The 15,131-nt window shown below is 41.8% G+C and overlaps 1 protein-coding gene across 15 annotated transcripts in view; it reads left to right on the top strand.

The window, feature by feature from the left end:
• The first annotated feature begins 10,228 nt into the window (after nucleotides 1-10,228).
• The window catches only part of ADAM22 (ADAM metallopeptidase domain 22), a 134,455-nt gene continuing 129,552 nt past the window's right edge, over nucleotides 10,229-15,131 (top strand). For 8 of the 15 annotated variants that reach the window (XM_064678268.1, XM_064678274.1, XM_064678246.1 and 5 more), the window contains exons 1-2: nucleotides 10,229-10,341; nucleotides 10,520-10,677. In XM_064678268.1, coding sequence (XP_064534338.1) covers nucleotides 10,284-10,341; nucleotides 10,520-10,677 — 216 coding nt within the window. In that variant the 5' untranslated portion in view covers nucleotides 10,229-10,283. The remainder of the gene's footprint in view (nucleotides 10,342-10,519; nucleotides 10,678-15,131) is intronic. The other 7 variants (XM_064678312.1, XM_064678320.1, XM_064678302.1 and 4 more) reach the window with 1 other exon arrangement.

The following is a 15,131-nucleotide window of genomic DNA, read 5'->3' as shown; positions in this document are numbered from 1 at the left end:
TCTTGTGGTTTTGGGGGTTTTTTTTAAAGGTACAGCTTTGTCATGGCTGGTAAAGGGCTCTGAGCCCAGATTTCGGTTAAATTAATTGCTAGGCAAAACCAGTAAGCATGATGCAACTGCATTTGGAGAGAGAATTTTATAAAATCACTGATTATGATACATTCCAAGTAACCACATTATAAATAACTGGATTGTAAGTAAGGTAGCATTGTAAATAAGGTAGTGTATTACTCATGGACTACTGATGTTTTGTGGGCATTTGGTTGCTTCCCTTTCTTCTGCTGCCGCTTTAATAGAGAACACAGTAACAAAGATGTATTACATTCTTTGACTATTCTGACATAATTGATTTTTAAACTAAAACTAGCTGTACTGTGTATTTTAGCTAATAGGAAAGCAGGTATTTATTTTTCCATGGGGAAAAACAAGCAAACAAAAACCCACCAGGGCATCACCAATGGCCACAACAAAACAGTCAGCAGGTTTCTGATTGACTTGAATCATTTGTTTGATTTTTCTTTCAGAGCAGCCAACCTGTCAGACTAGCTTACTCAGAGGCAGAGAGAAAGACACAAGCAAGAGTTGGGAAGACTTTATTTAATGCTTCAGATCTTTACCAGAGCTGATCTCTTTCAGAATTTTCATATCTGTAAATCATTGGAGGGCATGAGTATGAAATTACAGGATGTAATTGCAAAGCTTTATTAATAAATGTAAGTGCCTTAAGGTCATATAAGAGATCTAAACCAGCAGAAATTACTTTCATTAATTTTTGCATAAATTACTTATTTGCATTTTCATCTCTTGCCTGTTTAATGTTCTCAAGCTTCGTGCTCTTGTGGTTAAAGTGCTTTACATATTGTGTATTGTCCTTTATGGGTGATTTTCTATGAGGGGTAGATAAAGCTTTTTGGAGTGCAGGAATGGATGAGGAAAATGACATAAAATTACTTTCCTGTAGAGAGCATATGAATTGGAAACTTAATGATGTAAGTAGCAGCTTGGGGAGTTGTAACCACCTTAAAGGTGACATTCCTTATTCCACTGTTCGTGTAATTACATGTACAGTCTGGTAAGAGCTGCTTCTGGTCTCTCCATCTTACTGGTCACTCCTGGCTTGATTTATAGTTAATTCTGATCTGGATTCACATCAAGAAAATATAGAAGGTCATCAGAAAATTAAGCAAAATGTAGTATTTTAAAAAGGACTTGATCTTGAATGTGTATGTCTATATATTTTTTTTGCCAGTAAATTACCAGTATATGGTGTTCTTGGAATGGAACTTTAAATAGAACATTGAAGAAATTACTTTGTTCTTCATTTTGATTGACACTTTAATGTTAGAAGGATTGCTTTGATTCAATGAATGCAACATATTTTAGGAACAAGTCTTTCAGTGAGATCATGTCTTTGTTTGTTTGGGATTTTGGGAGGTTTTTGTGGGGGTTTTAGTTGTTTTTTGTGGGGTGGGAATTTTTTCTAGCTTTTGGTTTAGGCTTAAAGTAAAATGAAGAAAAACCTGCATTTTCCCCCAACACATTACAACAATCTGTCTGTAGGTATCCTTTGCAGACATCTCCTTCCTCCCATCCCTACTCATCAGAGAAACTGTGTATGTTTTGCATATGATTAGATGCAATATTAGAACGGGCACTGCAAAGAGGAGTTACAAACACATTGAAATCTGGCTTTAGAATCTTAAGGGGAAAAATTCAGGGGTTTGTCATTTAAATATGAAGACTACTCGTAATGCAGAACAATGTAGGAGAGTCAGTGTTACTGGTTACAAAAAGCACTTTTAGTCATGATGCAGATTTTGTTTACTGGTCTCATTAGTGTGTGTTAAGAGTCTTTTGTATATACTATGTTCAGTCATCACGTCACACTAAGCCTGCTAGCTATTCCTAAAACAGATTTATTCAGCATATTCAATTATTTTAATGTATTTATTATCTTTTAAGCTTGTTTTAAAACCAGTTTTTACAAAAACTTAAAAGTATTTGTATTACTCTCTGAAAATATAATTAAATATGGAAGGGTAGTTACTAGAACATCTGTCTGTCTCTCTGACTTCCTCCCGGAGAAAAGAATTGCATAGTTTCAAAACACAAGGCAGTGATTTGTAGAAATGTGAAACAGTTCAGACAAAGACCACCACAAGTCCCTCTGTGGCCACTAAAATAAAGGTTTGCCATTAGAAGTGCGGTTTATCTGTAAGTACATATTTGTGAAAATTAGATATGATATAATTACAGTTTGAACTCTTTTTTCACAGGTACACGAATTTCTTCTAATGCACTTCATTTTAGAATTGTCTTGCTTTCTGTGACCAAGAAGCTGGTGTAGGTAATTTTTACATTCTATTCCAAACCAGTTGTTAATATTTTAACTGTCGTTTCCTTTTTTGTGGTGGTTAGAGAAATTTGGAGCTATATTTCCATACTCTCTGCAGCATATATTTATATGCAGTGTGGGATTCAAAATTTTAATGAAGCACCCAAATCTCGACTGATAGAAAATAAGTGAAAGCTTTAACCCTTGTGTAGAACAAACACTACTTAATTTTAAAATCTGATTGAAAAAATATCCCCTAGGCTTCTAAATTATAAAAGTACTCTTATTTAAGTGATTATCTTGTGGCCCAATGATCTTCCTTGTTTCTATTTTATAGGTGTGCCAAGCAGGGGGATGTGAAATATTTTATGATAATCTTTAAAATGTTAAAATAGGAGGTATGTGCATGCACAAACACATGCCACTGCTGAAAGCCTGTGCAGACACTGATTTGGTACTTCAGTGTAAGGGTGAGTTGTGACTGATCTATTCAGAAGAGGGGAGAGAGCAAAGTGATTTTTCAAGTAAAGACTTTTAACTTTTTCGTTATGGAAACTGTAGCCAGAAAGTGCAAAGTTGGGATGGTAGTAACAACATCAAAAGAAATACAGGTGTTGAAAGCTGCTTTTAGAAATAAAGCCTTAGAAGTTGTGTGTTACTTTGATTACACCTACACCATAGTTCTGGGTTTTTGCAGTGGATGCCCAAACACTGCATATGACTTTGCTCCGCAGCAGGTGTTTGAAACAGAAATGTTGTGTCTCCTCAGGCAATTTATAATGTGGCTGAGAGGAAAGGAGTTCCCAAGTGCTGGGAATGTATGTGTGTACATGTGTGTGGTTGTACATACAGATACTCCTGTAGATATATGGTGATAGTGGGGACCACTCAACATGTGAGGAAGTTCTGCAGTAATTTCTGAGTTTCACACACTCAGGTAAATCCTGTGCTCAGCAGCAGGATCTCTGAGCAGTAATCTCTCACCTGACATCCAACTACAGAACACTTGACACAAAGCAATAGGTAGGTGACTGAAAAGCCAGCTTTCCCCTTTGGAGTTGCAGGGCAGGTGTTTATAACCTGAGAAGCACCATGCATCTTAACATCTGTCCTGTCCTTCAGTGAGGTGACTGAATCCCTGTTCCGCCTCAAGCTTGCAACAGAGGAATACGCTTCAGTTATCTTTTCATGCTATCATTGGTCTGTGTCACCTTCTGGCCTGTATGAGTGCATGATGTTTGACTCCTTAGGTGCACCTGTGGGGGTGTGTGCATCTTCATCCTGCACTCTGGAGAGCCTCAGCTCTGAAGCACTCAGGTAGTGTACCTGGTGATGGTGTCTGTGAAGCTCTTGTGGTAGTCTCTGAGTGCAGGAATGATGAAAAAATGGTAGCTGCTCTAACTGATGTAGTTACAGTGGGGTATGTGGACACAGGATAAAAATATGAATCCCTCTGTGTTTCCCTGCTGGAGAATCTTTGTGAGCTGTGTAGTCCATGTGGCCTCTGGGCCATTGGCTGATAAGCACCAGGGGCTGATAGAGGCTGCCCATGCTGGGCTTTCTGATCACGTTGATAGTTGATACCACTGTAGCATCAAAACACCTTGGTCTTAAATAGTCTGCTCAAAGGTGGAAGTCGCTTCCTGGCCTTAGTTTCATTCTGTAGATGTTCAGTATCTGAGATCTTTAGGACATGCAATTAGATTATGTAAAGAATTATGGGAAATTCCTGAAATAGCAAAGTATAAAATAAAACTACAATCCAATGTGAACAAGCATTCGTATTCTTCTTAGGTGACTAGTTTGGATGTTATTTGCATCACAACAGGAAATGGACTCCCCTTTATCCCTCTCATTTTTTCTTTTATGTCTCATCTCATGAAAATACTCTTACGGAAAATAAGCTATTTTCTTTTGAGTACTTACTGCCACTCAAATTTAGCTGTAACCTCTATATGACTCTAATCACCACTCTTGCAGACAAAGGAGGGGAAATTTTAGCAGCCAATTGATCCAGAGCAATTGTACAGAATACATGAAGATGAACTAGAAACTGAATGCCAAAATTTATTTTCTAGCATGACTAGTCCTCCGAACCATGTAAGAAGATTGTTTATGTTATCAAATGCAAATATAACTAAAGGCAAATCCCCATGGTAATACCAACCAGTAATAATGTCACCACTGATACCTGTAGCAGGGTGAAGGTAAATGTGAATAGAGTTCATTAACCAGCTTAACACCTCTGAAGGTGATATGAGATGAATATTTTGGGGGTTTTTACCACGCATTCTGCAAATGTTGCTTTTTGGCTTCTGATATTCAACAGTTTATTTGGTTTAGATATTGCAGCTATCCAAAATAAATGCTGAGTACCACAGACATAGCACCATAAAAAGATTTGGGATGCAAAGCAGTTGTTTGGGTGAAGTCCAATTCATTTGGGATAAAGCAGCTGTAGATTCGGGTGGCTGTCTGACATAATCCTTTTTTATTTTATTTTATTTTTTTTTGAGTTGGGAGAGCTCACTTCAAGATTCAGTGTCTCAGTTGTTAAGTATGTAGATAGCTGGGCATAAACCCCAGGCTTCCTCTGTGACCTTCAGACCATTTTGCAACATGGTACTCCAGTAGAATAAAGGTTGAGAGCCACACTGTGGAAGTCAATTGCCAAATGACAGTCACAGATTCGAACCACTTGGCAGAGTAGGTTTCTGGATATGGGACTCACACATTTTGGGTTCAGGCACATCACCAGCAAATGTCACATGGAGTTCATCTTTCAGGTACAAGGTCTGCACACAGGATGCTTTGGCCTCAGAAGTTTAATGGCCCTTGGAAAAGGAGAGGCTTCTGGCCACAGAAAGCTGCATGGATCTTGTCCTGTATCCTGCATTCAGGTTGGTTTAGTTGAGTAGCTCTTTAGCTTGTTTATGAGGATAATTTTAGCTACTAACTTACCTGACATTCTTCAGGAGTAACTACAGGAGGTCTAACATGGAAGTTCTTCAGTGAATGCAAGTTTCATATGTTACAAAACATGAATTAGGCTTCTGAATAATTTTTACTTTACTGATGCCCTGATTTCCAGGCCACTTGTCACTGAGCCAAGTGATTGAGTTTTGGGTGTTTTTTTGGTGGTGTGGTTTTTTTTTTTGTTTTTGTTGTTGTTGTGGTTTTTGTTTGTTTGTTTTTTGTTTGTTTTTTGGTTTTTGTTGTTGTTGTTGTTGGGGTTTTTTTGTGGTTTTGTTTGGGGTTTTTTTGTTTGTTTATAAATAAAAATCTTACCTTTCTTTATGTCACCAGATTTTCTGAGAAACTGCCTTTGCTAAACCATACTTGTAGTTATCCAGCCCAATCTCCTAATTCCAATAGTGGTGAGCAGTATTCACAAGAAGTGCAAAAAGGATCTCATGCCATGACTAGATGCAAGATGAAACCACCAACCAAAAGAAATCCTATCTGTAAACTTGGAATAAAAAAATTAAAAAAGCCTGAAGGACTTTTATCCAAAGCTGGTTACTCATCATTGCAGGTCCTGTTGTTCTTTCAGTGCACAAGAACGTCCTGTCCCTCTTGGTGCTGAGAATTTTGAGAATAATTTGAAAGTACAGCCCAAGTAAAGACTTCAATAGACTTGTTGAGTGAAAGCATATTTATTCTTACTGGGTTTTAGTTAAATTGTCATCTTATTCACACACCATACTGCCAGAAGAGCAAAAAGCACCAGCTTACTTTCCTGTACCACTGTATAACATTTTATTGTGTTTCTGCCTGTTCATCACCATCCTGATCAATCCTGAACTTCCTGGCTTCTGTGTCTGTCTTCTCTGAACCCTGCAATGTCCTCACTGGGAGTGGCCAGTGCAGTGCTCCAGGTCAGGCTGTACCTCCAATTTAATGTCAAAACTGATTCTGTGTGATGAGCTCTATATTTAGATTACAGTTGCACATGCTTCCTGTTTGGAGGTAATAGTTATGCTCCAAACTAAATAACCATCAGAGTCAAGTGATTTTTACATACATAAGTGACAGTGTCACTGCTGTACAATCATCGGGTAAAAATGCACTGTTTCTGTAACTGGACATATAACTGGTACTGATAAAAGAAAATTTAATTACCATATTTTAAGAACATAAACATGTTTTTCACATGGAAACACTTATGGTAGTCAGTGGTCAGGTGAACAGAGACAATCAGAAAATATTCACAGATCTTCCTTTTATCAGGAAAAAGTCTTAATTTTTTTTAATAAACTTAATAAATCATAATTGAATATTGCCCACTGAGAATGTGTTTATTAAGGAGCGCCCTAGATTTCAGTTACAACCTATTATATTTGAGAAAACAAAAGTTTCTGTGTGTGGGGAGAAGAGTTACACTTTTCACAGTATTAAGTCACTGTAATGTTCTGTGATTGGAGTCAGTGCTATTTTTCCATCGTGTCTACGCATACACAAGGCTCCATTGTGTGTTTCTCAGAGCAGAAAATCTAGACTTTATCAAAATTATAAAAATGTAATGCAGTTTCTGTAGGTTTCTTAGCATTTAAAAATGTGTTACTCTTTCAGCATTTTAAACTAGGCCAATCTCTGCAGAATGTTAGGCAGTTTAAAACTGTAAATCATGATTGCAGTCTTACCTACTTACTATAGTGATTACAGCAAAACTTAAGCTATACAGCTGGGAGGTAATTTTCAAGAATAAATAAATTAGAAGTACAATGCCAAAAGGGACGTTTAGTCCATATTTCTTTCTTATTTTCTGTGGGAAGGAGAGAAGTAACACTTAGATGTTAAAGTGTTAGATTATGACTTGTAATTAATTATGGTTAAATAAAAATTTTTATAATACCTATAGTGTTTGAGTGTGTCCAGAGCAGGGTGACCAAGACGGTGAGAGGTCTCAAAGGCAGGACTTAGGGTGAGTAGCTGAGGCCACTTGGTTTGTTCAGCCTAGACAGGAGAAGGCCGAAGGGTGACCCCATGGCAGTCTGCAACTTCCTCAAAGGGGGCAGTGGAGTACGAGGTGCTGATCCGTCTCTGGGCACCAGCAATAGGACATGAGGAAAATGGTATGAAGTGAATCAGGGAATGTTCACATTGGACAAAAGGAAAAGGTTCTTTGCTGAGGGGGCAGTCGGTCACTGGAACATGCTCCCCAGGAAAGCTGTCCCCAAGTCTGTCAGAGTTAAAGGAGTGTCTGGATGGCACAGTTATATGGTTTATTTTTAGGTAGCCCTGTGAGAAGCAGAGAGTTGGACTGGATGTTCCTTGTAGGTCTCTTCCAACACAAGATATTTAAGGATTTGCTAGAAGAAGAAAAAATTCTGTCCCCAGATGTGAAAGAGCTAGTTGTTCAGAGGGGGACAGTCTGCCCCAGTCCTCAGCAATGTCAAAGATCTCCCAGTAAAATAAAACTAGGAAATGAATATTGATGTTCTCTGCCTGATTTCCTAAACAAACCTGGAAACACCACCCATAAAATTAAAATATTATTTCTCTGAAGGATCAAGCTTGTCAAATCACCCATTTCTAATCAATGTGTACAAATAAAAGGGAACTTCAGATATACAGGTCAGGATTTTCTTCCTCATGAGTTAGATCCTTCAATGTGATATATAAATTCCTGCAATTTATTAAAGTATTCTATTTAGAATTAATCTTCAGTGCTTATCATAGAAGTATTTTCTTAGCCAAATGGTATAAGATGTAAACAAGAAAGGTTTGCAAAGAGAGGGACACAAAACCTTTTTCAGCTCTATTTTGGCTAATCACTTCTAGCACACACACTTTTTAAAGGCCTTTGTCTTATTAGTTGGTTGTGGTTTTTTTTTAAAGTATTAAAAATTATTCTTGAAAGTAGTGAAGGGTTTGACCAAAATAGAGTTGGCATACTAAAAAAGGATTGTATTAATGAAGCATATGTATTATAGCTCACCACATTCCCCGAGCACACAGACTGGATAGAACTCTTCATTCATTGTCATTACTTAAGAGCAGCCAGGCCTTGGCTGGTGCTGGGTTGGTGAACCTTCCATGTGTGACATCTACACTAGATCTGAACACTGAAAAGAGAAAAAAGAAATATATGATGTACTGATCCAGGAAATCAGTGTATAACTGTACTGTGTAACTACTGCCTAGCAGGTATAATATATATCTGATGTCATGAATTTTCACAGAAATACTGGCAGAAGAAGCTGTGAAATAGTGTGCCAGTGGGGACAGTTTGGTCTAACTGAAATAACCAGCGGTTGGCTGCAGCCTGAAATATAAGGATTTATGACTTTCATAAGAAGATTGAAACATCATATTATAGTACTGATTTTTCTTTCTATAAATGGCACTTCCTCATTTTCTTTACCCGCCCCACCCATGCTCCTTTTGATACCCCACAGAAGAGTTTTATAAGCTAATTGTGCACAATTTCAGTGGCTGCTTGAGGATTTAATGGATATATCTTTCGTGTAGTGTGTGAGTGCAGTGTAAACAGGACAGCACAAAACTTATTAGCCACTTTGTTAATATATATTTCCAGATGCAATACTGTGCTCTTATCCTCAGCTTGTTGGACTGTCATTTTGTCTGTTTTCATATCATGGAAACAAATTGTGAGAAACTGAATTTCCTTCTTCTGTGCTCTAATTGCTTCTTTTAATAGATGATCTGTGTAAGTAAGGTAAGACCTACTGAGAAATCGGGCCAGGAGCCCCGACCTTCCCCGGCGGGTGGCTCTGGGAGAGGCGGGCGGCCGCTGCCAAGCCCCTGTGCCCGGAGTGCGGTTCCTCCTTGAGGAGTGCATGGAAGGCACCCCAGCAGACAGAAACGCTCCCAAGACCAGAAATGCAGGTGCCAGGTGTTCTGGCTGTTGTCACTGCAAGCAATACAATTAATATTGATCTGCATAACGGTAGGTAGTTTGACCTCTTATTCTCTTGCCTGGGTCGCTATCGAGCTGCATCTGCCACTGTGCTGCTCTGACACCCCTCCTCTTTCCACTCGCCTCAACTGCGTGCCATGGTAGTTCTTGCTATCGCCCCTTCGGAAAACGGCGGTGGAAGGAACGCCTTAGGCAATAGCCACTCTTGTCCCATTTTCAGAAAGAAACGCAGTTAATTAAGAAAGGTGAGATACACAGTACCGCGAGGTAGCCCTGCTCCCCTCGGCTTCCCGGTAGGTGGGAGTGTAGAATTGGGTTGCAGATGCAGCTATCTCTCCGCTGAGGGAGAATAATCCTCGCGTTTCGGGGAACAGACATCGTGGAGAGTCCTTGACACTTCTGCCTCTTCCGCAGTCCAGGAGAGCGTGTTGTACCGTGAAAGGAACGATTCTGCGTTGTAATTCTTTTCTACTCTCTTTGTTAGTCCAGTGGAGAAAGCCGGGAGGGAGTAGAAATTTAAGAAAGGAAGAAGAAAGGTCATAGAGAAGGGATTGAAGGTTTACTCTGAAAATGAACACGTAAGGGGAGGGGGCTGGCCGCAGTACGGCCAGAGGGGGAGGGAAAACGCTCTGGCTGCCTCCCCAGAGACCCCCCCGCCTTCACCCGCAGGTGGGGCTGCCAGCGGAGGCAAGTTTTGCGGCGGGGGTTCCCTTGCCCCGGAGCAGTGCGGTAGCGGGGCGGCCCCACGGGGCGGGGGCTGCGGAATCCCTGCAGCGCTCCCCGGGCTCCGGGGCTTCCCCTCCGATCTCGCCCCGCTACCTCCCATCCTGGCAAACGACTACATTTCCCAGCACTTCCCTCTTCCAAGCGGGCTCTGCGGGGAGCCTCGGCGGCTCTCGCCATCTCCTTCGCTGGCAGGGGGCTCGGCGCGGCGGCGGGGCGGAGCTCGGCAGCCCCGGCCCCGCGGCCCCGCAGCCCCCCCGCCCGTGCAGGCGCGGAGCCGGCGGCGCTCGGCGGCGGCAGCCGGGGCGGCACACGGCGGCGAGCGGGGCGGCGGGCAGCGCCATGCGGGCTGCCGCCTGCCTCCTCTCCCTGGCGCTCTGCGCCCTGCCGGCTGCCCCAGGTGAGCCGCGGCCACGGGGCAGCGCCGCCGCGCTCGGGGCGGGGGCGGCGGGGGCGGCGGGGAGGGGGGGACGCTGCGCCGAGGCTACTGCGGAGCCCCATGGAAACGGAGCCCCCGCAACAGCCTGCGCGCTGGGGGCGAGGGCGCAGCCGGGTGACGGTGCCTCTCCCCTGCCCAGGAGGCTCCGGGCCAGCGACAGCGGGGCGGCGGGGCGAGAGCCGCTTCGCGGAGCGGGAGAGCATCAGGCCCCTGCGGCTGGTCTCCGGCGAGGGCGGCGGCGGGGCGCGGTGGCCGGCACTGAGCACACGGGTGCGGAGCGAGGCGGCGCGGACACAGGTGAGCGCCGGGCGGGGAAGCCGCGGGGGGAGAGGGGCCCGGACACGGCCGGGGGAGAGGGGGAAGAGGGGCCCGCGGCAGGGGCGGCGGTGCGGAGGAGCCTCGCCGCACCCCTCCGCAAGGGTGTCTGTACCGCTGAAAGATAACGCTTAGTGCACTGCGATGCTCGGCGAGACGCGCGGCTCGATTTCCCGCAGGAGCGCTGGGAATGCCAGTCCTTCCGCAGCGGCGCCCGAATTAGTTAAGATGGTCCCCGTGCCTGGCAATGCCCTCCCCCGGCCGTCAGCGGGGGCCCGGGCGGGCACAGCCCGCTGCCTGCGGCGGCCGGGCCCCCGAAAGGAAAGTTGCGGTGCCTTTGCGACAGCGGGGCTTAAAACGCTGCAGCTTAATTTCGGCTTTTGGCTGAAGCGTGGGGCAGGGTGGGTTTGTGTTCCGTGGGCTCGGATGTGATTTTAAAAATAGAAATTGGAAATCGGAGGGGAATTGCTTGAAATATAACATGTGAACATAACATAGCAATTTAACGTACATATTGCTTGCTACCCAAACCGGAGTATGTTTTCAAATTCTGTAGAGTCACAGAATCGTTCAGGTTGGGAAGGACCTAAGATCATCGAGTCCAACCATTAACCTAGCAATGTTTATGTTATAAAACATATTTGTGTTGTATGAAGACCAATCCCTCTAACTTTTAACAAATAGCCGTCCCAATTTGTGTTAAAATACAGTGATTTTCATCTTGAGCACTACTGATCATGTTTGAGGTGGTACATGGCTGTTACATCTAAAGATAAAAAAACATTGAGTCCTTGTTGTTATTGAAGAACATAAAATTTGTGCATTTGAAGCAACTGCTGACATCCAAGATGAGTTGCAGGCCTCCATTTCTTCCTTTTCCAATTGACTGCTTTGTGTTTAAGTAACAAAATAAGTGAAAAAATTGTCTCGTATTTCTTTTTTATAATCCATAAAGTATAAGCACTGACAGCTTGTATTCTTTCTGTGTAGTTAAATAATAAGCAGGCTCTTCATAGCATATTTATTAGCCTCTGAATGTGACTTATTCTATGTAAAGATTTTTCAGATGTGAAGACCGTATTTACAGTACAATAAAATAGGATTCTTAAAGGTCCATAATGCTTTGCTTAAAAAAAAAAAAAAAAAAAAATACTCTAGGCATTTCAGGATTCTTTGAAGGCCCCTGAACAGTCACAAGTTGAAACACTTTGTGACATGTGTGTTTAAAACATAGTAATGGTTGCATTTCACTCTAGAATTACAATTAAAATACTTCTCTTACAGAAGAAACTGCTATTTAATGGGTTTTATTTTTCTGAATGTCTCAGCTTTTGTTCACCAAATCTTATGCTCATAAAAAGTTTTCAAGTCATTCTCACCTAATTCAGTTGTTAGTATGAATATTACTCCAAACAGAAAAAAAAGTAACACAAATTGTTTAAAAAGGGTTAAATGCATTTATTTCACAGCAGCCCCCCCCCTAAACCAATGTAAATGTGTAAAGCTCTTTGTGCAACTGCAACTTTTCTTCCTGATGAAGAAGTTTCCCCTCTGCTGCTTAAAATATCTCCAGCCTCTCTCGTGGTATCTGATGGTTGTTACTCACTGAAGGATACGGTACCTGGCAGTGCATTGGAGAAAGAAAATTGCAGAGCAGGCCAAACTGAGTGGAGCAGTACTGATTTTCTGTGATTCTGGCACAGGGCATGGTTACATCCTAATTGCAGGATATTGCATCCCTTGCCCAGAGATCTGAGTCAGCTCGGTGGTAATGGACCAGCAGTGTGGCTGACTTTGCTTAAATGAGGTTTTGTAGAAGCTGCATTTAGGAAGGTACTTTTGTATTTTTGGTGTTAACTGTTGCAGTTGAGTAATTTAATATCCTGACTCCTAAAGTCTAGCATCCCATAAAACCCCCAACACTCTTACCTCTGCCAGAATGCTTATCAAAGTTATGGACTGACTTCATGGAGTTAACTTTTATGGTTGCTTTTGTGCGTGATGAAAGTTGCATAAAGTATAAAGATGCTGGATTCTGCTCTTACACGAAGAGACACCCATGCCTGCCCTGAAGAGTTAACAGCCCAAGATCAGTGGCATATGAAGGGTAGGGGAACAGAGGTTCCCTCTCCATCCATAACATTTCCATTTGTATTAGTTTATTTTATGATTAAATACATTCTGTCTCCATGCCCTATTCTATTCATTGCTAGTAATCTTTGAATAGCTATATATGAGAGTTAGAAAAAATAGTCTGGAATAGATTTCAAACCAAAGCTAAGGGCCTTCTGGATTAGTTTAGGGAGGATGCTTCTTGGAGGAGGTTGAAGCATTGAGGAAGAATCTTCAATGAGTGAAGGACAAACAACCATGTCTAGAAAAATAGAGATACCTGAATGGGAGGGTGCAGTCGGAGGACTAGACAACAAGGCTGTAGTTGAATTAATGTAAGACAATCTAATTGTGTTTTGAGTTGGATAAAGATAAAAGGAGAGAGAGAGATAAACTGGAGAGAGGGAAGTTGCATTAAACCGGATTGGATTCCTTTAATTCCTGGATGAAAGCTTTAGCTACAGAAAGGGCAGAAGTTGTACAAGAAGGGTACAAGCCTGAGTTTGGAATTGCACAAAAGGAAATGAAGATGATCATGCAGGGGAACACAGAAGCAAAGCGGGGCCTTAGCAAATCAGGAGTTTTAGAACAGGCTTAAGATGGAGTTGAGCCAGAGGAATGTAATACGATAAAAGGAGGTCAAAGCAGCTAATTAAAGGCAGAAGTTACTGGGAAGTGATGGATTGCAGATTTCTAGACATGTATGGTTTGTTTTTATCATTTGTTGAGAATTTTCTCTAGCAACATCCTTTGTTTTGTTTGGTTTGGGGTTTTTGGGCCATTGCCATTGCCGTAACTGTTGAGTGACTTCTCAACATGCATGCTTTACTATTAAATAGTAAAGAAAGTAATCTGTGTACTCATCCTAGAAGCCCAGAATGTAACTGCTTAAGAAAAATTAATGTGCTTACAGTAATAGTTGTCAAACATTACTGGACTTCAGAACATAGCACAAGGCAAATCTTGTAGGCTATTACATGTTCATGTTATTAATGTTTGAACATACAGTATATAGTGGATATAGGAGAATTCATGTGACTTTGCTTTTAATTCCATTGTGGAATAGAGTCACTACCAGTATCTGTGACACTCCTATGTTTCAATTTCTCTGTTCCCCAAAGGGGGCCTGTTAGCAGCTGCACAGAACTTAATCTAAGGAGTAATCAAAATAAGATATATCTAAAAATATGCTAATATTATATAATTATTAATACAATCCAGGATCTTAGCAATGGACACTTAATTTACGGTTGCATAAATAAGCCTATGAGAAGATGAAAGTCCTCTATGTCAGGGGCGTTCAGTGCAGGCTGAGCTAAGATTTTTGTGTTTAAAAGAAAGATCCTACTGTGGACATTTATAAGGAACCTTTTAACTCTGTGCCTTGAGCTGTATTTTGGTATTGTAAAAAGCACATGGGAAACCACAAGTTTCTTAATATTCTCCTTTAGTCAATACTATGCAGATGTGTTTTTCGTTAAAATGTGACTGAGCTGTGTCTGGAGACAGAAGTGTATGTTGTTTGTAGTTTTCTCTGGGCCAGATGTTCTCGTTGGGAAGATGAGGTCCATTTTCCAGCTGATGATTAGAGTACCAGACCACTACATGCCTTCACCTAACAGATGCCTTCCCTGAACCCTTGGTATAACTTGAAAGTGATCTTGCTCTCAGCTGGAGATTGGCACTCAACAACACCAGTGAAGGGTCCCAGTTCTCCTTAAGGCCAGCACTTCATGGTCATGCTAGTAGGTCTGCATACACAGTCTGAGGGACAACATTGTTCCTCTTGTGGCTTTTATTGCATTATCCATTTTGATATATCTAGGTGTTGATATGGAAATATGTGAGATTTATAATGATTTTCAGCGGGAACAAGGTTCTGACCTACTATGGACATAGATTCCCTCATCTCTGCTGTTATGAATGGCTTGCACAAACATAGCAATTTCGGTTTGTCAGGCTGTTTTTCACTTGCTCATTGCCAGTTGTCATGAAGGTACGCTGGATTCCTTCCTAGAGAGTAAAAGGGCTGACCTGGTTGTAGAGAGCCTGGTGTGAAAGGGCTCCAGGACTGAGCTGAAACAGAAGTACATGTTGTTTGTAGTCCAGAGTGAGTCAGTAGCTCTCAGCAAGAATTTATTCACCTTCCACAGTCTGCATTTCTGATTTGTTTGTGACCAAATGATAGAATTGCAGACACCACTTTGGAAGCATGGCTTGCAGATTTCTTAAATGACTTCTTATTGATAATAATAATTGTAGTGAAACTTTGCTCTGTCATGCTGAGTTTGCATAGCTCTGCTTACACTTAGAGTTGAAATCTT

The sequence above is a fragment of the Pseudopipra pipra genome, chromosome 1 (genome assembly GCF_036250125.1).
Source record: "Pseudopipra pipra isolate bDixPip1 chromosome 1, bDixPip1.hap1, whole genome shotgun sequence".
Taxonomy (NCBI): domain Eukaryota; kingdom Metazoa; phylum Chordata; class Aves; order Passeriformes; family Pipridae; genus Pseudopipra; species Pseudopipra pipra.
This window is presented reverse-complemented; position numbering and strand designations above follow the sequence as displayed.